Below are 26,009 nucleotides of genomic sequence, written 5' to 3' on the forward strand. Positions count from 1 at the left end.
TCCAGCACCTATGTGTGTCTGCTAGCCTGGTGTCCAGCACCTACGTGTGTCTGCTAGCCTGGTGTCCAGCACCTATGTGTCTGCTAGCCTGGTGTCCAGCACCTATGTGTCTGCTAGCCTGGTGTCCAGCACCTATGTGTCTGCTAGCCTGGTGTCCAGCACCTATGTGTCTGCTAGCCTGGTGTCCAGCACCTACGTGTGTCTGCTAGCCTGGTGTCCAGCACCTATGTGTGTCTGCTAGCCTGGTGTCCAGCACCTATGTGTGTCTGCTAGCCTGGTGTCCAGCACCTACGTGTGTCTGCTAGCCTGGTGTCCAGCACCTATGTGTCTGCTAGCCTGGTGTCCAGCACCTATGTGTGTCTGCTAGCCTGGTGTCCAGCACCTATGTGTCTGCTAGCCTGGTGTCCAGCACCTATGTGTCTGCTAGCCTGGTGTCCAGCACCTATGTGTGTCTGCTAGCCTGGTGTCCAGCACCTATGTGTGTCTGCTAGCCTGGTGTCCAGCACCTACGTGTCTGCTAGCCTGGTGTCCAGCACCTATGTGTGTCTGCTAGCCTGGTGTCCAGCACCTATGTGTCTGCTAGCCTGGTGTCCAGCACCTACGTGTGTCTGCTAGCCTGGTGTCCAGCACCTATGTGTGTCTGCTAGCCTGGTGTCCAGCACCTACGTGTCTGCTAGCCTGGTGTCCAGCACCTATGTGTGTCTGCTAGCCTGGTGTCCAGCACCTACGTGTCTGCTAGCCTGGTGTCCAGCACCTATGTGTCTGCTAGCCTGGTGTCCAGCACCTACGTGTCTGCTAGCCTGGTGTCCAGCACCTATGTGTCTGCTAGCCTGGTGTCCAGCACCTATGTGTGTCTGCTAGCCTGGTGTCCAGCACCTACGTGTCTGCTAGCCTGGTGTCCAGCACCTATGTGTGTCTGCTAGCCTGGTGTCCAGCACCTATGTGTGTCTGCTAGCCTGGTGTCCAGCACCTATGTGTGTCTGCTAGCCTGGTGTCCAGCACCTATGTGTCTGCTAGCCTGGTGTCCAGCACCTACGTGTGTCTGCTAGCCTGGTGTCCAGCACCTATGTGTGTCTGCTAGCCTGGTGTCCAGCACCTACGTGTCTGCTAGCCTGGTGTCCAGCACCTACGTGTCTGCTAGCCTGGTGTCCAGCACCTATGTGTCTGCTAGCCTGGTGTCCAGCACCTATGTGTCTGCTAGCCTGGTGTCCAGCACCTATGTGTCTGCTAGCCTGGTGTCCAGCACCTACGTGTGTCTGCTAGCCTGGTGTCCAGCACCTATGTGTCTGCTAGCCTGGTATCCAGCACCTATGTGTCTGCTAGCCTGGTGTCCAGCACCTATGTGTCTGCTAGCCTGGTGTCCAGCACCTATGTGTGTCTGCTAGCCTGGTGTCCAGCACCTATGTGTCTGCTAGCCTGGTGTCCAGCACCTATGTGTCTGCTAGCCTGGTGTCCAGCACCTATGTGTCTGCTAGCCTGGTGTCCAGCACCTACGTGTGTCTGCTAGCCTGGTGTCCAGCACCTACGTGTCTGCTAGCCTGGTGTCCAGCACCTATGTGTCTGCTAGCCTGGTGTCCAGCACCTATGTGTCTGCTAGCCTGGTGTCCAGCACCTATGTGTCTGCTAGCCTGGTGTCCAGCACCTACGTGTGTCTGCTAGCCTGGTGTCCAGCACCTATGTGTCTGCTAGCCTGGTGTCCAGCACCTATGTGTCTGCTAGCCTGGTGTCCAGCACCTACGTGTGTCTGCTAGCCTGGTGTCCAGCACCTATGTGTGTCTGCTAGCCTGGTGTCCAGCACCTACGTGTCTGCTAGCCTGGTGTCCAGCACCTATGTGTCTGCTAGCCTGGTGTCCAGCACCTATGTGTCTGCTAGCCTGGTGTCCAGCACCTATGTGTCTGCTAGCCTGGTGTCCAGCACCTACGTGTGTCTGCTAGCCTGGTGTCCAGCACCTATGTGTGTCTGCTAGCCTGGTGTCCAGCACCTATGTGTCTGCTAGCCTGGTGTCCAGCACCTATGTGTGTCTGCTAGCCTGGTGTCCAGCACCTATGTGTGTCTGCTAGCCTGGTGTCCAGCACCTATGTGTCTGCTAGCCTGGTGTCCAGCACCTATGTGTGTCTGCTAGCCTGGTGTCCAGCACCTATGTGTGTCTGCTAGCCTGGTGTCCAGCACCTACGTGTCTGCTAGCCTGGTGTCCAGCACCTATGTGTCTGCTAGCCTGGTGTCCAGCACCTATGTGTCTGCTAGCCTGGTGTCCAGCACCTATGTGTCTGCTAGCCTGGTGTCCAGCACCTATGTGTGTCTGCTAGCCTGGTGTCCAGCACCTACGTGTCTGCTAGCCTGGTGTCCAGCACCTATGTGTGTCTGCTAGCCTGGTGTCCAGCACCTATGTGTCTGCTAGCCTGGTGTCCAGCACCTACGTGTGTCTGCTAGCCTGGTGTCCAGCACCTATGTGTCTGCTAGCCTGGTGTCCAGCACCTACGTGTGTCTGCTAGCCTGGTGTCCAGCACCTACGTGTGTCTGCTAGCCTGGTGTCCAGCACCTACGTGTGTCTGCTAGCCTGGTGTCCAGCACCTACGTGTGTCTGCTAGCCTGGTGTCCAGCACCTATGTGTCTGCTAGCCTGGTGTCCAGCACCTACGTGTGTCTGCTAGCCTGGTGTCCAGCACCTACGTGTGTCTGCTAGCCTGGTGTCCAGCACCTACGTGTGTCTGCTAGCCTGGTGTCCAGCACCTATGTGTCTGCTAGCCTGGTGTCCAGCACCTACGTGTGTCTGCTAGCCTGGTGTCCAGCACCTATGTGTCTGCTAGCCTGGTGTCCAGCACCTATGTGTGTCTGCTAGCCTGGTGTCCAGCACCTATGTGTCTGCTAGCCTGGTGTCCAGCACCTACGTGTGTCTGCTAGCCTGGTGTCCAGCACCTATGTGTCTGCTAGCCTGGTGTCCAGCACCTACGTGTGTCTGCTAGCCTGGTGTCCAGCACCTACGTGTGTCTGCTAGCCTGGTGTCCAGCACCTATGTGTCTGCTAGCCTGGTGTCCAGCACCTACGTGTGTCTGCTAGCCTGGTGTCCAGCACCTACGTGTGTCTGCTAGCCTGGTGTCCAGCACCTATGTGTCTGCTAGCCTGGTGTCCAGCACCTATGTGTCTGCTAGCCTGGTGTCCAGCACCTACGTGTGTCTGCTAGCCTGGTGTCCAGCACCTACGTGTGTCTGCTAGCCTGGTGTCCAGCACCTACGTGTGTCTGCTAGCCTGGTGTCCAGCACCTATGTGTCTGCTAGCCTGGTGTCCAGCACCTACGTGTGTCTGCTAGCCTGGTGTCCAGCACCTATGTGTCTGCTAGCCTGGTGTCCAGCACCTATGTGTCTGCTAGCCTGGTGTCCAGCACCTACGTGTGTCTGCTAGCCTGGTGTCCAGCACCTATGTGTCTGCTAGCCTGGTGTCCAGCACCTACATGTGTCTGCTAGCCTGGTGTCCAGCACCTACATGTGTCTGCTAGCCTGGTGTCCAGCACCTACGTGTGTCTGCTAGCCTGGTGTCCAGCACCTACGTGTGTCTGCTAGCCTGGTGTCCAGCACCTACGTGTGTCTGCTAGCCTGGTGTCCAGCACCTACATGTGTCTGCTAGCCTGGTGTCCAGCACCTACATGTGTCTGCTAGCCTGGTGTCCAGCACCTACATGTGTCTGCTAGCCTGGTGTCCAGCACCTACGTGTGTCTGCTAGCCTGGTGTCCAGCACCTACGTGTGTCTGCTAGCCTGGTGTCCAGCACCTACATGTGTCTGCTAGCCTGGTGTCCAGCACCTACATGTGTCTGCTAGCCTGGTGTCCAGCACCTACGTGTGTCTGCTAGCCTGGTGTCCAGCACCTACGTGTGTCTGCTAGCCTGGTGTCCAGCACCTACGTGTGTCTGCTAGCCTGGTGTCCAGCACCTACATGTGTCTGCTAGCCTGGTGTCCAGCACCTACATGTGTCTGCTAGCCTGGTGTCCAGCACCTACGTGTGTCTGCTAGCCTGGTGTCCAGCACCTACGTGTGTCTGCTAGCCTGGTGTCCAGCACCTACGTGTGTCTGCTAGCCTGGTGTCCAGCACCTACGTGTGTCTGCTAGCCTGGTGTCCAGCACCTACATGTGTCTGCTAGCCTGGTGTCCAGCACCTACGTGTGTCTGCTAGCCTGGTGTCCAGCACCTATGAATGGAATTAGCATAGCGCTTCATATGGGTCTTGACGCAAGCTTATCCACTGGCGGTGATTTCAGACAGATGCTGCCCGGGACCCTTGATTGGTTTTAGGCGGTGGGACTAATGTGCCAATGCTTTACAGAGTGCAGGAACAAACACGTGTAGAGTATCTATGATAACAACCAACGTGTTGCCAGGTCCTTGGTTTCTCAGCGGAAATGGGCTACCCTTTGAAGCGTTGCCGTGGGTGGAAATCCATTGGGCTAGCTATGGGCTAGTTTTCACCAGTGGTCAAGCCCGCCCCCTTACCCAGGAAGATGTGTAAGTCTTTGTTTAAGCTGTAATTCCTCGAATGGTCACTTGGGCTCGGGGGCAGTAGGCAGATCTCCCCATGTTAAAAAGCCCGACTTTGTAACAGGATTAAAAACATCTTTCCTAATTTAACCTTTTCATATAACAACTGTAGGGGGGTCATTTTTATATAACTCGCCCGGTCGGAGTAAAATAGATGATAGAAAAGTGGGTGATTGACAGATCGCCTGTCCAGTGATCGCACAGCTTGCCGATCACGGACCAATAGCAGGCGGAGCTGCAGCTCTGGGAAACTCCCATCTCATGTGAGGTGCGGAAGGACTCAACCCATTCCCTCCCACTCTGCTGATGAAAAGTCAAGATGGTGACGGCCAACGTTTGAACTCTGCACACTGTTGTCTTCACTGTCCAATTATAACACACTGTTGTCTTCACTGTCCAATTATAACACACTGTTGTCTTCACTGTCCAATTATAACACACTGTTGTCTTCACTGTCCAATTATAACACACTGTTGTCTTCACTGTCCAATTATAACACACTGTTGTCTTCACTGTCCAATTATAACACACTGTTGTCTTCACTGTCCAATTATAACACACTGTTGTCTTCACTGTCCAATTATAACACACTGTTGTCTTCACTGTCCAGTTATAACACACTGTTGTCTTCACTGTCCAGTTATAACACACTGTTGTCTTCACTGTCCAATTATAACACACTGTTGTCTTCACTGTCCAGTTATGACACACTGTTGTCTTCACTGTCCAGTTATAACACACTGTTGTCTTCACTGTCCAATTATAACACACTGTTGTCTTCACTGTCCAATTATAACACACTGTTGTCTTCACTGTCCAATTATAACACACTGTTGTCTTCACTGTCCAGTTATAACACACTGTTGTCTTCACTGTCCAATTATAACACACTGTTGTCTTCACTGACCAATTATAACACACTGTTGTCTTCACTGTCCAGTGTCCAACTTATAACACACTGTTGTCTTCACTGTCCAGTGTCCAACTTATAACACACTGTTGTCTTCACTGTCCAGTGCACTGTCCAACTTATAACAGTGTTGTCTTCACTGTCCAATTATAACACAGTGTTGTCTTCACTGTCCAGTGTCCACCTTATAACAAAGTGTTGTCTTCACTGTCCAACTTATAACAGTGTTGTCTTCACTGTCCAATTATAACACAGTGTTGTCTTCACTGTCCAGTGTCCAACTTATAACAAAGTGTTGTCTTCACTGTCCAGTGTCCAACGTGGAAAAATGTTGAAGTTGGTGGGGTCAAACAGAGATACAATTGATGAGGATTTTCTGCCTTTTGTGTCTCATGGTTTTGTTTCTCTGGTGGGGGAGACAAAAAGAGTCCCAGTTACTATTCTCCGTGATACAGGTGCTAAGCAAACTATTATTCGTGGAGGCATTTTGTCTTTCTCACCTGATTCGTATAGTGGGTCTGATATTCTGGCATGGGGAGTCAAACTGAGTGTGGTGCGTGCGCCTTTGCATTTTGTACAACTCACCTCACAGTTTATATCGGGAAAAGTCAAAGTTGCCGTGAGACCTCAGCTACCAGTAGCAGGTATTGATATTATTCTGGGTAATGACTTAGCTGGCGGTAAGGTGTTTCCGTACCCGGAGGTTGGGGAGGAGCCGGACCCCGATGGGTGCGCCGTTGCGCAGGCGGTGCCAAACACGCTCTCTTTATTCCCCATGTGTGCTGTTACTCGGGCACAAGCGAGGAAACGGGTGGGACAGGGCATGGTGCGCCCTGTTGCTGAAAATGTGCAAGCTGTTTTGGATTGCCCAGCTCCCCAAACGCGTCGTCAACTCCGGGGTTTTTTGCGGATGGCTGGGTGTTGTCGGGCTTTCTGCAGAAACTATGCAGAGGTTATGGCTCCACTTACGAGTTTGTCAAGTCCAAAACAACCTTTTAAGTGGTCAGAGAGGTGTGCGTTTGCTTTTGACGCAGCCAAAGCCCTCCTCTGTAGTTCGCCTGTGCTCGCCGCTCCAGACTTCACGCGCGAGTTTAAGTTGGAGATTGATGCCAGTGGTCGGGGGGTGGGGGCAGTCCTGATGCAAGAGGATGACTGTGGCATTGACCATCCCATCGGTTACTTGTCCAAAAAGCTTGAAAAGCATCAATTGCACTATAGCACAAATGAGAAGGAGGTTTTGTCCTTAGTTTTGGCGTTGCAGTGTTTTGCAGTGTATCTGCATTCCAGTCCGGTCCCGACGGTTATTTTTTCTGACCATAATCCACTTGTTTTTTTGTCTCGGATGCAGAACAGTAACCAGCGCCTGATGCGTTGGTCTCTTCTGTTGCAGGATTTTAATATGGATATTCGTTACAAAAAGGGTTCGGAGAATGTGATGGCTGACGCGCTGTCCAGGTCTTATGAGTAGGTTGTGGGGAAATCAAACAATTTTCTTAAGGGGGGAAATGTTTGATTTCCTTTTTTGGGGGGGGAGGTGTTATGACCTGGGTCATGTGACTCTTTGGCTAACTGTATTCTTTTCCTCCCTGTGTGTATGTGACAGTCTTGAGTGTGGTGATGAGCTGCAGGTGTGTGCTGTCTCGGCTGTCAGGAGGTCTGGCTGCTGATTGGCTGCTGCAGCAGATATATTCCACCTGAGGCCTTCTGTCTGCCCTTCTGCTCTTCACAATCCCAAAGACAGTGCTGATGAACACCAACAACTGGGACTGTTGCCGTCTCTGTGAATCCTGTGATGGGAAACTTAGTACTTAGTGTTGTATTAATATGGGTAATATTGTAGCCCTCCTGTGAACATTTGTAAACAAATCTTTACTCATGCTGTAGCAGTCCGGTAGGAGGGAGAAACCCCTTTGTTTTAAATACTTTAATTCTTGTTTCTGTTGTAGGAGGTAGATAAGATTATTGTATTTTATTTATCCCCTTTTGTTTGGTTAGAAAAGTGAGGGTTGGGTTTAGTATGGTTTTGTTTATTGTTTTGGGTATTGCTCTACTCTGAAGAAAAAATAAATAAAAACTGCTACACTGAGAACTACAGATCCTGTGCCAGCTGTCTGTCTTTGGGAATGGGAAGAGTGGGGGCACCATCATGTCATTTCTTGGCTTCCCTTGTGCCACAGGCATAACAACGTGTTGTCTTCACTGTCCAACATATAAGACAGTGTTGTCTTCACTGTCCAACATATACCAAAGTGTTGTCTTCACTGTCCAACATATAACAAAGTGTTGTCTTCACTGTCCAACATATAACACAGTGTTGTCTTCACTGTCCAACATATAACAAAGTGTTGTCTTCACTGTCCAACATATAACAAAGTGTTGTCTTCACTGTTCAACATATAACAAAGTGTTGTCTTCACTGTCCAACATATAACAAAGTGTTGTCTTCACTGTCCAACATATAACAAAGTGTTGTCTTCACTGTCCAACATATAACAAAGTGTTGTCTTCACTGTCCAACATATAACAAAGTGTTGTCTTCACTGTCCAACATATAACAAAGTGTTGTCTTCACTGTCCAACATATACCAAAGTGTTGTCTTCACTGTCCAACATATAACAAAGTGTTGTCTTCACTGTCCAACATATAACACAGTGTTGTCTTCACTGTCCAACATATACCAAAGTGTTGTCTTCACTGTCCAACATATAACAAAGTGTTGTCTTCACTGTCCAACATATAACACAGTGTTGTCTTCACTGTCCAACATATAACAAAGTGTTGTCTTCACTGTCCAACATATAACAAAGTGTTGTCTTCACTGTCCAACATATAACAAAGTGTTGTCTTCACTGTCCAACATATAACAAAGTGTTGTCTTCACTGTCCAACATATAACAAAGTGTTGTCTTCACTGTCCAACATATAACACAGTGTTGTCTTCACTGTCCAACATATAACAAAGTGTTGTCTTCACTGTCCAACATATAAGACAGTGTTGTCTTCACTGTCCAACATATAACAAAGTGTTGTCTTCACTGTCCAACATATAACAAAGTGTTGTCTTCACTGTCCAACATATAACAAAGTGTTGTCTTCACTGTCCAACATATAACACAGTGTTGTCTTCACTGTCCAACATATAACAAAGTGTTGTCTTCACTGTCCAACATATAACACAGTGTTGTCTTCACTGTCCAACATATAACAAAGTGTTGTCTTCACTGTCCATCATATAACACAGTGTTGTCTTCACTGTCCAACATATAACACAGTGTTGTCTTCACTGTCCAACATATAACACAGTGTTGTCTTCACTGTCCAACATATAACGTGTTGTCTTCACTGTCCAACATATAACACAGTGTTGTCTTCACTGTCCAACATATAACACAGTATTGTCTTCACTGTCCAACATATAACACAGTGTTGTCTTCACTGTCCAACATATAACACAGTGTTGTCTTCACTGTCCAACATATAACACAGTGTTGTCTTCACTGTCCAACATATAACACAGTGTTGTCTTCACTGTCCAACATATAACACAGTGTTGTCTTCACTGTCCAACATATAACAAAGTGTTGTCTTCACTGACCAACATATAACACAGTGTTGTCTTCACTGTCCAACATATAACACAGTGTTGTCTTCACTGTCCAACATATAACACAGTATTGTCTTCACATATAACACAGTGTTGTCTTCACTGTCCAACATATAACACAGTGTTGTCTTCACTGTCCAACATATTACACAGTGTTGTCTTCACTGTCCAACATATAACACAGTGTTGTCTTCACTGTCCAACATATAACACAGTGTTGTCTTCACTGTTCAACATATAACACAGTGTTGTCTTCACTGTCCAACATATAACACAGTGTTGTCTTCACTGTCCAACATATAACACAGTATTGTCTTCACTGTCCAACATATAACGTGTTGTCTTCACTGTCCAACATATAAGACAGTGTTGTCTTCACTGTCCAACATATAACAAAGTGTTGTCTTCACTGTCCAACATATAACAAAGTGTTGTCTTCACTGTCCAACATATAACACAGTGTTGTCTTCACTGTCCAACATATAACACAGTGTTGTCTTCACTGTCCAACATATACCAAAGTGTTGTCTTCACTGTCCAACATATAAGACAGTGTTGTCTTCACTGTCCAACATATAACAAAGTGTTGTCTTCACTGTCCAACATATAACAAAGTGTTGTCTTCACTGTCCAACATATAACAAAGTGTTGTCTTCACTGTCCAACATATAACACAGTGTTGTCTTCACTGTCCAACATATAACAAAGTGTTGTCTTCACTGTCCAACATATAACACAGTGTTGTCTTCACTGTCCAACATATGTCTTCACTGGGAAGTGAACTTTGTTGCTATGAGGTGTGTCAGTGTCCTCCTGCTTTGCTACTGTGATTGGTCAAAGAGTTTGCTGATCGACAACTAACAGCAACCAGTCAGTTCAGGCTAAAAGAATACATCACCCAATCAGTGGTGGATAGGCTTCTGTCCAGACCCTTATGAAGGATTGATGTGCGAAATATGGGAGAGAAATACAGCAAAGAGTTGGAGAAAGAGAGCAGATTCAAAGACTGGATTCGACCTCAAGTGGGGGGCGATTGAAAGGCACTGCCTATAATCAATAGCAGTCAAAAGCTATCGTGTCCTAATGTACATTCATGGCCTGAGACAGAAGAGGTTATTACAGGAAGTACACTCTGTTCAACTGAGACAGAAGAGGTTAGTACAGTAAGTAGCCTACACACGTTCAACTCAGCAGAGGTTGTGTCAGTTCATAGTCAAAGAGGAGATTGTGTACTCACAGACGTCGACGACTTTGCTTCAAAGCCTCCGCGAAAAGGTAAATATCCTGTAAATCAAAGGTGTGCCAAATACATAGATGGTGATCTAGCGGTAGATCTCGGGCCATCAATAAGTAGCTCGCCAAAGAAATCCAAAATGTATTATTTTTATTTTTTATGCATAAACTAAATCCCACTCATATAGCTAACTCAGTATCTACAGTATTTAACATGATTAAATAATGTTAAACAAATCATATAATTCCGTTAAAATGTACTAAATATGTACTTTGGGGGACAAGGGGAAATTAAGTAGCTCACGACTAGTTTTATTGTTTGTAAGTAGCTCTACACCTAAAAAGGTTTAAGCACCCCTGCTTTAAATCCTTCACACATGTGAATACTGGCATGTGAAACTCAACGCTGACAACAAACACCCAAAGCTAAGATCGAGTCCCACCAACACAGTTGTCCTGACATGATCCCACACACACACACACACACACACACACACACACACACACACTCTACAGACTCTGGCTCCATCAGTGGGGTAGCTAAATGCTATGTAAACATTTGCCAGGATTAAAGGTTGTACTCTTTTAAAGAGCTGAGCGCCTCCAGACTGCTACCTGATCCCAGTGACACCACTTACACCTCCGCTCACACCTGAACCTGATCCCAGTGACACCACTTACTAGAGCTCGACCAATATATCCAGGGGCGGACTGGGATCATAATTCAGGCCGGGCATTAGATACCAAGCAGGCCAGGCCAATACGGGGCGACGCGCGTGCCGGCGTCGAAAAATTTGGGGCGTTTGAAGCTCAATTTGGGCCGTTTGAAGCCCAATTTGGGCCGTTTGAAGCCAGATTTGGGTCGTTTAAAGCCAGATTTGGGCTGTTTGAAGCCCGATTTGGGCCGTTTGAAGCCCAATTTGGGCCAAGTCCAATTTTACAATGAGATGCACCCACTTTAAACCTGAATAAAGTAATAAAACCACTAGTAAACCAGTAGGCGGCGCCTGGCCTGCTGTTCAGTGAGTGGCCTGGCCTGGCCTGCAAAAAAAAAAAAAAAAAAAAAATTTGGCAGGCCAGGCCACCGGGCATTTGCCCGACGTGCCCGATTATGCAGTCCGCCACTGAATATATCGGACCACCGATATTATCGGCCGATATTGGGCGATAACCGATATATCGGTATCGGCCGATATGTTGGGTGATATGCCGATATTTTTTTCTTTTGTATTTTTTAAGTCATAGACAACATGTTGTGGATATTTCATCTTTTTTCTTAATTCAAGTTATATTTTATATTTGTTATATTTGTGTTTTTGTATTTCTAGTTATTTATCATTATTAAATCCCCAGTTGAGTTTACTGTTTCATTGCATTGATGTCATTTTGGACAATAAAGTTTATTGATAAGCTGTAAAATATCCTGCCTACATTACATATCTCAAGTCATATCTTTGTCAAGTGTTTGATATTTGAAGGATCACTGCAAAAACATTGTGTAATATAATGTGTATATTTAATAAAAGAATATCGGCCGATTTATCGATATCAGATTTTTTTTACTCCCCCATATCGGTATCGGCATCGGCCTCAAAAATCCAGTATCGGTCGGGCTCTACCACTTAAGCTGCGTTCACACCGACCTATTAAAGTTTTTCGCTGGCATCGAGTTTACATACAAAGTCGATGCAAACGAGCGATCGAGTGTATATTCGCCCGGGAGAAAAATCGCTGGGCGTCCGAGCGACAGAGACAGAGCGATAGGGAGAAAATACACTCGTCGCCCGAGATGAAATATCCCAACTCGAGCGAAATTACGCTGGCATCAGTCGCTCGCTGTTCAACGCTGATTGGCTGCCGTGTGAGAGCGAGTCAAGGATCACTCTGGCTTGGAACAAACCGCTGGTTTATTGTGTGGCAACAAACCGCATTGACAGGCTGACAGCTGACATGAAGTGAAGTCTGTCCTACCGGTATGGAGCTCGCATTAGGAGCACGCTGATAGGCTTTAGCTTGTAAACAATGACGGTGGCTCGTAGTGGACAAATATCATGACATTGCGTAACGTTATAGCCCCCACATGTCCGTCAAATCGTGTGCCTGTTGATGAGCGATTTAAACAGAGCGACAGAGCGATTCCAAAGGGTTGAATCAAGCGACAGAGAGAAAAATAAATATCTTGGTGTGAACACAGCTTCACACCTCCTCTCACACCTGAACCTGATCCCAGTGACACCACTTACACCTCCTCTCACACCTGAACTGCTCTCGGTTGAATTGGAGAGGTTGGGATTGACTTACGCTGCAGAGACGCACGGCTGTGTACGATTCTGCGGTAGGTGATAGTAACCCACATCCAGAGGGGGTTATATAACCGTTGTTGCTCTTGTGTCTTGCGACTTGTGGTTGAAGTTGCTAGTCTTGCACACAGCTTACCAAGTGGGTATAGAGAACGATGTCATGTAAATCAATGAATGAATGAATGAATAAATGCATTTTAAACAGCAGTTCATGGTGAAACCATGCCCTCTTCCGAACCATGCCCTCCCCTGAACTCTAACTACTCCTTCATACTTTAACGAATCAGTTTGCATATACTTAACCCATTGATACCTGATGCAGCATTTGTGTGTGTATCCCTTTAAGACCACGAACCGTGTCACGCAGTCTTAAAGGGATACACACACAAATGAGGGATACACACAAATGCTGCATCAGGTATCAATGGGTTAAGGGGAGACGTTGCCGATTGTCAACGCACTTTGTATGATTATAATCTCGGTAATAAGCAGATGGACAGTGTTTACCTTCTCTATATGTTTTCCACACAGAGAAATATCCTCTGTTTGTCTGCCTGCAGAAACTCTGCCCCCCCAGCTGCAAGTCATTAAGGCTGGTTAAGGCTCTCCATGTGATTCTCCATGGATGTGCGCATACAGAACAAATAAAAACAAAACAATAACAGCGACCCCGCGAAGCCCCCTCAAGCAACATCTGTTCCCTTCCGTGTCCAGAATGACATAACGTGTAACGCGCTATTCTAATATAATAAGGAAGTGCTGGAATCAGCTGCAGGGCACACCAATCAAACATTCTACAACAAACACAGACAAACACAGATGTTTGTTTGGTGTGCCATGGCCGTCTGTCCTTGTTTAGAGAGGTTTGGTTAGTCTGTGTTTAGCCCATGGCACTCCAATCAAACATTATCCAACTCCATCCTACCAGGTTGCCGATGCTGAGCATGGCGTTGAACTCGTCGGTCATGGGGTAGTGTTCCATGGCCATGAAGAGCGTGTTGAGCACGATGCACACGGTGATGGCCAGGTCCAGGAAGGGGTCCATCACCATGATGTTCACCAGGCGTTTCACCTCCAGCCACCAGGGGGCGCACTCCCAGATCAGGTACTGATGGGCGAAGGCGTACCAGCAGGGGTGGCACTTCTTATGGGACTCCTCCAGCTCTGAGAGGAGAGAGGAGAGGAGAGGAGAGGAGAGGAGAGGAGAGGGGAGAGGAAAGGAGAGGAGAGGAGAGGAGAGGAGAGGAGAGGAGAGGAGAGGAGAGGAGAGGAGAGGAGAGGAGAGGAGAGGAGAGGAGAGGAGAGGCGGGGAGTCGGGGGGAGCGAGGCGACCGGTTAGTTAGGGGAGTGAAATGAATAAAACCGATCAGTTAATGAGGGGAAACGAGAGTAGGGCCATATGATTTCCGCAAAATAGAAAAAACGGATGGAATCATGGAATTTGGTAATAAAAATGTAATGAATATTGCAGAATTTTCCATAATTTGGCTGAACTTGATTAAAAAAAAAGTAAGCCTAATTATCAAAATCAAAAGTAGACCTAATTATTGTAGCAGCCTAAATGGTTTCATCAATTGTAAAATAGGCCTAGAGAAATAATTCAGTTTTTTGATTGGGATGTTTTTATAAGGGGGGGTCACTCTTGTGTGGGACGCCACCTCACAACTTGGTTTTCACTTTGAGAAACATTGTGAAGAGGCTGTCATGTCAGAGCAAAGTCATCAAAACGAATGAGAACAAATATAGTATATATATATATATATATACCGTGTATATATATATATACACACACTAACCCCTAAATTAAACCGAATTTGGAGAAAATAATAAAGCGGATTCCATATGGCCCTATATAAACGAGAGGCTGAGCTAGAGTGATTTGGAGAATTATTAGGAGGGAAGATGGATCAATCAGTTATTTAGGAAGAGAGACAGGGTGTAAGCAGTGCGGAAGTAACTTAACCCCGCATTCTTTCAAATGACCTGCAGGGGGCGACTCCACTAGCTGCAACAAGAATCCGGTCAGGTGGAAGTGAATGGGAAAATGGCCGTATACGTCTCACTTGATTTATGGCCTAAGCAGGCTTTCAAAACAATATTAAATGTCATGAGAAATGTCACGTCACAATTGCACGACTCTGCAGAGAGCTTTTATTTTGAAACGAAGGCCAGTGACGGTAATGATGAGTCTGCAACGTTTAGATTAGAAGACGTCGTCGTTTTCCAAGACACGTGACCGATGAAATGCATGGTGTTTTGCTGAGATACACGTGGGGGAGGGGTTGTGGGCTGTGTCCAGCCTGCCACCTCTAGTCAGAAAAGATACTGTCCACAGAAGAGGCTTGCTGCTCTGAAAAGAAAGAGGAGCTTTTGACTCTTTTGTGGAAATGTGTTATGTAAACGATGGAAACGGTTTACTCTCTGGCTGCGTTCTTTCTGCACATGCCCACGATGCCCTCTGTGTTGACATGAAGAAGACTCCTCCCTGCTGCAGCAGGGCAGGAGAGGAGGATATGTTCTGACTACCGTATGAAGACGACTCCTCCCTGCTGCAGCAGGGCAGGAGAGGAGGAGATGTTCTGACTACCATATGAAGAAGACTCCTCCCTGCTGCAGCAGGGCAGGAGAGGAGGATATGTTCTGACTACCGTATGAAGACGACTCCTCCCTGCTGCAGCAGGGCAGGAGAGGAGGAGATGTTCTGACTACCGTATGAAGAAGACTCCTCCCTGCTGCAGCAGGGCAGGAGAGGAGGAGATGTTCTGACTACCGTATGAAGACGAGAAACCCGCACCGAGTAACTTTAGGCTATAAAAGCTCCAAACGTTTTCTCGTCGGGATTCCGTGTCTCTCATTTCCGTGTCCATATGTCTGGCATAATTCATGCTTTAGGCTAACTGGTATGAGAGATTAAAGTATGAATTTATTTTTCACTGCAAGAAAATGTGGCCTACTTGAAGAAGTGTGAGAAGGATGTGAGAGAAGTGTCAATTGCTTGAGTCTCACGGACAATGCGAGAGATGGCAGACCTGTCAAGTTGTATTCATCACTTTTGTGCACGTCGACGCGGTTGCATGTAAACACCAGAGCGTATTAAATCAGAACTCCTTCAAAGCGATTGATTTCAATCAGATCTAGTGAGCGTTCAAAATGGCTGCCATGTGAATTGGGTAAACTTGTCTACTTTGCTGTCAAGAGTCTGTGAGTCTATGGCTGTGTATGAAACCCAAAGAAGCTGCCTATCACCTAGCTAGCTAAGTAGGTTCCTGCTTAATGAGATACCTGCTTTGAATGTAGGTAGCATCACGCGCCGGGGACAGCCAGGCGGAGTTTTCCCCTGCCATCCTGCATTTAGAAAATTCCCCCCGAAATGGAGGGTGGCAGGGGAAAACATGAGCTCAGATGCATCAGATTCCCCCAGGCTAGGCTAAGAGCTAGTAGTTAGCAGTGTCCCGATTCCAGTCAGGATGGTTCCTACTATCGGTAAAAAGTGACTTTCCTGACACCGTACAAAGAACTGACTGCACTAAAATGAAGTCATGTTTGACGTTATTGACTATTTTAAAATAAAGGTGAAAAGAAAGTGATAAATGTTTGTTATTTTAGCTCACGTTGTGTCACTTTGTTCTCTCGCGACTCTAGCAAGAGGCCCGCCATTAAAGGTCCTATCCGTAAGTTCTAACTATTACTGACACCGGTGGCCGTTAAGAGTAACTGCGTGTGAACCAGCTGACGCCCAGGCACCATACTCGCACGCGCCCAAGCAGCTGCCTGGCAACAGCAGACTGTTGGTTGCTTTGTAACGTTAACTCATATAAGTCACTTGAAAACGGCAACCTGGACAATTTATCGGTCAGATGAGCCTCGAGATGCCCAGGAAGGATTCTGGACGAATTATCGGACGTTATTGTGGCATGTTTGGCCGTGTTTTTGGCTTACATTGGCTGCGGGGAACTGGATAGGATATTCACGTTACCGTGAGCCAGGAACTACCCTGCTTCCCCTGTATGTACGGTACCGTGTAATGCCTGGAGTTGACCAAACTGAACAATCAAACAATGTTTGATAAGCAGAACAGTAACGTTAGGCATATTTACTAGAGATGCTGCGATCGAGATTTTTCAATTCCGATCCGATTCCGATATTTTAGCCTCAAAACCGATCCGATTCCGATCAAATTTCGATACCCGATTCGATACCGATTTCGATCCGATACCGATACAGCACATATTTAAGCCTCTCTATGCTGTCTGATAGCTAGCAGGCAACAACCATTTTTAGCTTTACTTTTTAGTACTGATTTTGTAGTCTGGAATGTTAAATAAAAGATTAATCAAGTGATATTACTCAAACAGAGAACATACATTACAGCTGTGTGTGAACCTCTGAACTTGCGTGCATGTAACACCGCTCTCCTCAGAGTGAAGTCAGGATCCTGGTCAACCCAGTGCGCAGTCAGACTCAGTAAAGACATTGGACTAACGTCTGAACTCCAGATGTCGGTCGTGAAACTAACTGCATTTGCACTTCCCAAATATGTAGACAGGAAACTTCTCACCTCTTTATAAATCTGCGGGATGGCTGTGTCAGTAGTCGTGTTTCCATTACCCTCAGAAATGCGCAAAATCTAAATATCGCAATAGAAATTGGGTAGCAGAAAGACGAGTGTTGTGCAAAAGCGGAGCCGGGAAAAATAGATAATGTGTAATGGCAGAAATCGGTCCATGGTGACAGCTGACAGGCTGCCTGTGCGCGCATTTGAGCGGCGAGATGAGGGGATGTCTGAAGTGAATACAGTGACTGTGAGTAATACATTACACACGTTTCAGGTGCAATGTTATAATTATAATACACGACATTGCGATATTGCACCATATCAGCCTTTTCCCCCCTCCTCCATCTCTAAATCGGACCAGTTGTATTAGGCTACATTTTTTCCTCTGCCTGTCGCGCTCACTGCATTCACCGCAGCCAGCAACGTTGCCACTCATTTTCTTTTGAATTGATAATCAGGCTCGTTTACATGCGTTGTAACTTCATGTTGTGATTTGCATTGACCATTGGTTGGATTTGAGCATGCAGGGGACGGGATACGGCCATATGGGGCAGATGCCCGTGCGTAATCACTGTGGCAGCTGCTGGTAACGGGGAATTGCGTTCAGGTGTGGGGCATATCGTAGCGGGGCTCCAGCTGCTCTACCAAGCGTCTAAACCCGACATTATTAACCACCGACAGTGGCTGGTCATCGAGCACTATAAACTGGGCAATGTGCTCTGTTATTGCTTTGGCTTTTTTGCTCTCTCTTGGGAGTTTTTCACAGGTTGCAAGACTCGCTGTCAACGTGGATTGTCTGAGGGAACCACCTGACGCTTTTTATTTTCAGTGGCTTTCCCCATGCAGCTCGTTGTGATACTTTTTCAGGTGGTTTATTTGGTTCGTTGTGTTGTACCTACTACTGGCGCTGCCACCGCGTGGAATGTCTTTATTGCAAGTTTTGCATTTGGCTGTTGGGTCCCCTTCGCTTTCTAGTGTGTAATATTCCCACACGGCGGACATCGTTGGGTTTGCCCGTGTTCCGTGTAGTGCTACGGTGATACCAGTTGGCTAGCTGCCTGCTACTAGAAGCCCTGTTGTAACTTGTGATCACGTGGCCTCTGTGTGCTGCTGCTGCTGCTGCATGCTGGATAGAAATCCTGGAGCGGAGTCATGGAATGGAGTGCTTATATCGGAGCCTTGGATCGGTCATTTTCGCTGGAATCCGATCCGATCCGATCCATGTTTTTTGGCTGATATCGCGCCGATATCCGATCACATGATCGGATCGCAGCATCTCTAATATTTACGACTTTTACATTCATTATCCACACAAGACGGTAACGTTATTAGTGGAGCTTGGTGGTCATTTCTATAAATGTAAATCAATATTAGTTAGCCGCGATTTGCATCAAGCTAACGTTATACTAATGTGCAGTCCCACTGCAGCTACAGTAACTGCAGTCAGAGCCTTCTCCCCCGGTACCGTCTAATAGTTGACCAAACTGAACAGTCAAACAATGTACCATAAGCATAACAGACAGTAACGCATATTTATGACTGTTACATTCATTATCAACACAAGACGGTAACGTTATTAGTGGGGCTGGTGGTCATTTCTATCAATATAGCTAAATCTATTGGTTAGCCGCGTATAGCATCAAGCTAATAGGCAGACTCACCACCGCAGCTAACTGCAGTCAAACAATAATGTTCCATGACCATAAGCATAACGGTAGTAACGTTAGGGGTGCATTACTTCACACAAATAATGTTAGCGGAGTTTCTGACCAGGTGGTAAATCCATTAGCAAGCAGCTAACGTTATCTGGTCAAAACCACATTACCGTAGCTACAAGCAGCAAGGTCCCTCCATGAACCGAAAACACAGTCCTGACTCTAGTTTCCCCCCGATGTCGGTCACATTGCTGCTGTCTGGCCAGACGCGCTTCACTAGATAAATATGTATTTATTTATTTTGTTTTGTTTCTGGAGTCTGTGTTGCTGTTGTTTGCTTTTGCTAGCAGTAGGGACGAACGTAACGTTAGCCACTTCCTGTTAGCCGTCTTCTTCGTTGGTATTTCCGCCGGAGCCATGAGGACAAGAGACAGGCTCGTGAACGCGCAGAACGTCACACCCGCCCAATTTGCGGGGAAAGTATAACCCGTGAGAAGCATGATAATCCTGCAATATCTTTGCAATGGGTGAACGCAGAGAGACGCGGCTGGGCTCGTTTTTTAAGTTAAGGAACGGCGCATTCACTCATTGGTAATAGAAAACACTTTGTGAACGTTTATTTTCCCGGCCAAACTTACGGATAGGACCTTTAAATGGAAGTTTGGGGCTACTAGTTTCATTCTTCTTCGTCGGTTAGCAGGGTCGCAAGGTATTATGGGATATCCTACCGTACCTAAGGAACGATTGCATGCTTCCTCGAAAATTTGCCCAAAACAGGTACCTAGAAAGGTTGCAAATAATGTATCCTACAGTACCTGTTTCAGACAGCCTAAAACTTAAAACTGACAACTTCCTACGTAGAAATGCTACCTATATAGGTTGCTTCCTTGCATTTCATACACAACTGTTTATGTGGATGGTGACAGTTTGTGTGACACTATGACACACACACACACACACACACAAATACACACTGTCATGAGTGAGTGTGATGACTATGGAGGTTGTCACACCACCAGACGAGAGAGAGTGACAGAGAGCAAGAAGGAAGGGAGGAAGGGAGGGAGGAGGAAGGAAGCAAGGACGGAAAGGAGGAAGCAGTTGGAAAGGATGGATATAAGGAAGTAAATACAGACAAAGGAAGGAAGTAGGGAAGAAGGGAACAGTTGACAGTTACAGCACATGTACAACAGTCTCATGGTTAATGAAGGAGGGAACAGGTGACAGTTACAGCACAGACAACAGTGTCATGGTTACAGCACAGACAACAGTGTCATGGTTACAGCACAGACAACAGTGTCATGGTTACAGCACAGTTACAGCACATGTATAACAGTGTCATGGTTAATGAGGGTAACTAGGATAACCAGCCCCCCCCCCCCCCCCCCCCCCCTCTCTCTCATTGTCTCTCCTGTTCTGTCTCTCTCTCAAAAACAAAGTCAGCGTTCCCCAAGGGATGGCTGGGGCTGTGACACACACACACACACACACACACACACACACACACACACACACACACACACACAATGTGAATGTGGCTAGAGAGAAAATTAATCTCTCCTGATTCTGAATATACGGTAGCTGAATTGCTTGGTTTGACCAAGTGTGTGTGTGTGTGTGTGTGTGTGCATGCGCGCGCAGCATGTGTGTGTGTGTGTGTGTGTGTGTGTGTGTGTCTCACCCTCCATGGCGTCGGTGAGGTAGCTGGCGGCACTGAGCGCTCGCTCTCTGCTCACTGAGCCCTGCCTGGAGCCGGGCCTGGCCAGCAACATCGTGCTCAGCTCTGTGGTGGAGGTGGGCACCTGGGGGGGAGGGAGAGGAGGGGAGGGAGGGATGAGGGGGGGAGAGGGAGAGAGAGAGGGGGGAGGGAGGGAGGGATGGGAGAGAGAGAGGGGGGGAAAGGGAGAGAGGGGGGGAGAGGGAGAGAGAGAGGGGGGAGGGAGAGAGAAAGGGGGGAGAGGGGGAGGGAGAGAGGGAGGGAGACAGAGGGAGGGAGAGAGAGAGAGGGGGGGAGGGGCAATCAGAGAGAGGGAGGGAGGGAGAGGGGGAGGCAGAGGGGGAGGGAGGGGGGGAGAGAGGGGGGAGGGAGGGAGGGGAGAGAGAGAGGAGGGGGGAGGAGAGGAGGGGAGGGAGGGAGAGAGGGAGAGAGACAGAGAGAGAGGGGGAGGGAGGGGCAGACAGAGAGAGGGAGGGAGGGAAAGGGGGAGGCAGAGGGGGAGGGAGGGGGGGAGAGAGAGGGAGACAGAGGGATGGAGAGAGAGAGGGGCGGGGAGGGAGGGGAGAGAGGAGGGAGGGAGGGAGGGGGAGCGAAAGGGAGGAAGCGAGAGAGGGCGACAGGGGGAGGGAGAGGGGGAAGGAGGGAGGGGGGGGGGGAGACAGAGGGATGGAGAGAGAGGGGGGGGAGGGAGGGGAGAGAGAGAGGGGGGAGGGAGGAGAGGGGGGAGGGAGGGAGGGAGGGGGCGAGAGAGAGAGGGAGGGAGCGAGAGAGGGCGACATAGGGAGGGAGAGAGGAGAGAGAAAAAACAGAACAGTCGAATCACTACGGATTAAAATTGACTATTTGAAAGCAGCAGATATTTCTCTGTGTTCTGTGTATTTCAGATCACACAAAAAACATTGCAACATGCATCCATAAAGCTATGACTTTATTTCACTGCAACATGCATCCATAAAGCTATGACTTGATTTCATTGCAACATGCATCAATAAAGTTATGACTTGATTTCACTGCAACATGCATCCATAAAGCTATGACTTGATTTCATTGCAACATGCATCCATAAAGCTATGACTTGATTTCATTGCAACATGCATCCATAAAGCTATGACTTTATTTCATTGCAACATGCATCAATAAAGTTATGACTTGATTTCACTGCAACATGCATCCATAAAGTTATGACTTGATTTCACTGCAACATGCATCCATAAAGCTATGACTTGATTTCATTGCAACATGCATCCATAAAGCTATGACTTGATTTCATTGCAACATGCATCCATAAAGCTATGACTTGATTTCATTGCAACATGCATCCATAAAGCTATGACTTGATTTCACTGCAACATGCATCCATAAAGCTATGACTTGATTTCATTGCAACATGCATCCATAAAGCTATGACTTGATTTCATTGCAACATGCATCCATAAAGCTATGACTTGATTTCATTGCAACATGCATCCATAAAGCTATGACTTGATTTCACTGCAACATGCATCCATAAAGCTATGACTTTATTTCATTGCAACATGCATCCATAAAGCTATGACTTGATTTCACTGCAACATGCATCCATAAAGCTATGACTTGATTTCACTGCAACATGCATCCATAAAGCTATGACTTTATTTCACTGCAACATGCATCCATAAAGCTATGACTTGATTTCACTGCAACATGCATCCATAAAGTTATGACTTTATTTCACTGCAACATGCATCCATAAAGCTATGACTTGATTTCACTGCAACATGCATCCATAAAGTTATGACTTTATTTCACTGCAACATGCATCCATAAAGCTATGACTTGATTTCACTGCAACATGCATCCATAAAGTTATGACTTGATTTCACTGCAACATGCATCCATAAAGCTATGACTTTATTTCATTGCAACATGCATCCATAAAGCTATGACTTGATTTCACTGCAACATGCATCCATAAAGTTATGACTTTATTTCACTGCAACATGCATTCATAAAGCTATGACTTGATTTCACTGCAACATGCATCCATAAAGTTATGACTTGATTTCACTGCAACATGCATCCATAAAGCTATGACTTGATTTCATTGCAACATGCATCCATAAAGCTATGACTTGATTTCACTGCAACATGCATCCATAAAGCTATGACTTGATTTCACTGCAACATGCATCCATAAAGTTATGACTTGATTTCACTGCAACATGCATCCATAAAGCTATGACTTGATTTCACTGCAACATGCATCCATAAAGCTATGACTTGATTTCACTGCAACATGCATCCATAAAGTTATGACTTGATTTCACTGCAACATGCATCCATAAAGCTATGACTTTATTTCACTGCAACATGCATCCATAAAGCTATGACTTGATTTCATTGCAACATGCATCCATAAAGCTATGACTTTATTTCACTGCAACATGCATCCATAAAGCTATGACTTGATTTCATTGCAACATGCATCCATAAAGCTATGACTTGATTTCATTGCAACATGCATCCATAAAGCTATGACTTGATTTCACTGCAACATGCATCCATAAAGCTATGACTTGATTTCACTGCAACATGCATCCATAAAGCTATGACTTTATTTCACTGCAACATGCATCCATAAAGCTATGACTTTATTTCATTGCAACATGCATCCATAAAGCTATGACTTGATTTCACTGCAACATGCATCCATAAAGCTATGACTTTATTTCACTGCAACATGCATCCATAAAGCTATGACTTGATTTCACTGCAACATGCATCCATAAAGCTATGACTTTATTTCACTGCAACATGCATCCATAAAGCTATGACTTGATTTCACTGCAACATGCATCCATAAAGCTATGACTTTATTTCACTGCAACATGCATCCATAAAGCTATGACTTTATTTCACTGCAACATGCATCCATAAAGCTATGACTTGATTTCATTGCAACATGCATCCATAAAGCTATGACTTTATTTCATTGCAACATGCATCCATAAAGCTATGACTTTATTTCACTGCAACATGCATCCATAAAGCTATGACTTTATTTCACTGCAACATGCATCCATAAAGCTATGACTTGATTTCACTGCAACATGCATCCATAAAGCTATGACTTGATTTCACTGCAACATGCATCCATAAAGCTATGACTTGATTTCATTGCAACATGCATCCATAAAGCTATGACTTTATTTCACTGCAACATGCATCCATAAAGCTATGACTTTATTTCACTGCAACATGCATCCATAAAGCTATGACTTTATTTCACTGCAACATGCATCCATAAAGCTATGACTTTATTTCATTGCAACATGCATCCATAAAGCTATGACTTTATTTCATTGCAACATGCATCCATAAAGTTATGACTTTATTTCACTGCAACATGCATCCATAAAGCTATGACTTTATTTCATTGCAACATGCATCCATAAAGCTATGACTTTATTTTACTGCAACATGCATCCATAAAGCTATGACTTGATTTCATTGCAACATGCATCCATAAAGCTATGACTTGATTTCATTGCAACATGCATCCATAAAGCTATGACTTTATTTCATTGCAACATGCATCCATAAAGCTATGACTTTATTTCACTGCAACATGCATCCATAAAGTTATGACTTTATTTCACTGCAACATGCATCCATAAAGCTATGACTTGATTTCATTGCAACATGCATCCATAAAGCTATGACTTGATTTCATTGCAACATGCATCCATAAAGCTATGACTTTATTTCACTGCAACATGCATCCATAAAGCTATGACTTTATTTCACTGCAACATGCATCCATAAAGTTATGACTTTATTTCATTGCAACATGCATCCATAAAGTTATGACTTTATTTCACTGCAACATGCATCCATAAAGTTATGACTTTATTTCACTGCAACATGCATCCATAAAGTTATGACTTTATTTCACTGCAACATGCATCCATAAAGCTATGACTTTATTTCACTGCAACATGCATCCATAAAGCTATGACTTTATTTCACTGCAACATGCATCCATAAAGTTATGACTTTATTTCACTGCAACATGCATCCATAAAGCTATGACTTTATTTCATTGCAACATGCATCCATAAAGCTATGACTTTATTTCATTGCAACATGCATCCATAAAGCTATGACTTGATTTCATTGCAACATGCATCCATAAAGCTATGACTTGATTTCATCCATAAAGCTATGACTTGATTTCATTGACATTTTATTGTGAAGATTCTAGCCAGAAGTTTCAGTTTTATTCTGGCTCACTTGACGCTGCTCAAAGTTCACGTGATTCGTTATCATAAAGACTGTGTAGAAAAGCAGAACCAAAGGCAAGAACATAACGACAGTTTGACCACTGTCATCTAAACATGGCCTTAAGTTTAACATGGCCGTACAGTACGTAAAACCAGAGCACTCCAGGACCCAAATCCCCTTGCGCGCGTGCGTGTGTGTGAGTCACTTTCTGGTCAATGTGACCTCCTAACGCTATTTTCAATCTGTTATTTAACTTGTTCCCTTCCTTCCTTTTCAGTGAAAACTACGTTCACAGACCCTCCCCTGGGTAAATCCATCCATTCTGGGTTTGAAACAGAGCAGACTGAAGTTCTCCTGAGTCAAATGTCAAATGTGGGTTTTTGTGCGTGCGTGTGCGTGTGTGTGTGTGTGTGCGTGTGTGTCTTTAGCCCACGCTATCAGACAAGAGTTATGCAAAGCGCTGATTCATAATTCACATGTGTGAGTGTTGGATGGCCCCAGGCTCAGACACATGCACGTGCACACGCACGCACGCACGCACACGCACACACACACACACACACACACACACACACACACACACGCACACACACACACACGCACGCACACACACACACACACACACAGGGATACTCACGCTGACGCTCTCCTCCTTGACCTTCTCCATGGTGCAGGCGGGCAGCTGCCCCTGCAGTGGCGGGGGGGAAACCCCGTTCTGCTCCATGGCAACAAACAGCTTCCCGTTCACATTGAGAGTGGGATAGAACACCTGGAATACACACATGGTCACATTGTATCATTTATGGTCCAATTACACCCGCTTCACTTTGCACGTCTGGTACCATGTAAATACATAGGAATCGAGTACCGCAGGGATATTTTATTTTATTTTATAATTTTCAGAACATAGAAAACAGAAATCCCTGCACTTCCTGGTTCTTACGTGTAAAAGTCAATGGGATTTTTCGATGGGAATCTCTGTTAAATGCATGAAATAAGGTCTGTGGTTAACAAAAGTTTATGAAACAGCGAAGTTTGTGCTCAGCAAGATAATCTTCACAAATGACTCTGAGGACCACCTTCATGACTTTTGAAGCGTTTTCTGAAAATTGTGTAAAAAAGATGTACGCTTCGAAAATCATTTGTGAAGACTATCTGGCTGAACACAAAATTCGCTGTTTCATAAACCTTTGTTCACCACAAATTAACCAAAATCCCCATTCAAGAATCCCATTGACATTGAG

At 46.0% G+C, this 26,009-nt stretch overlaps 1 protein-coding gene across 1 annotated transcript in view; it reads right to left on the bottom strand.

Annotated features, from left to right (window-relative positions):
* Positions 1-26,009, bottom strand: part of LOC310798312 (sodium channel protein type 5 subunit alpha-like) — a gene marked incomplete at both ends in the record, with an annotated part of 197,485 nt that overhangs the window by 166,288 nt on the left and 5,188 nt on the right. Inside the window, 3 exons of the mRNA XM_083660822.1 lie at positions 13,501-13,739; positions 20,467-20,587; positions 25,409-25,534. Of these exons, the coding sequence (XP_083516948.1) occupies positions 13,501-13,739; positions 20,467-20,587; positions 25,409-25,534 (486 nt within the window). The remainder of the gene's footprint in view (positions 1-13,500; positions 13,740-20,466; positions 20,588-25,408; positions 25,535-26,009) is intronic.

The sequence above is a fragment of the Poromitra crassiceps genome (genome assembly GCF_964638095.1).
Source record: "Poromitra crassiceps genome assembly, chromosome: 2".
In the NCBI taxonomy this organism is placed as follows: Eukaryota; Metazoa; Chordata; class Actinopteri; order Beryciformes; family Melamphaidae; genus Poromitra; species Poromitra crassiceps.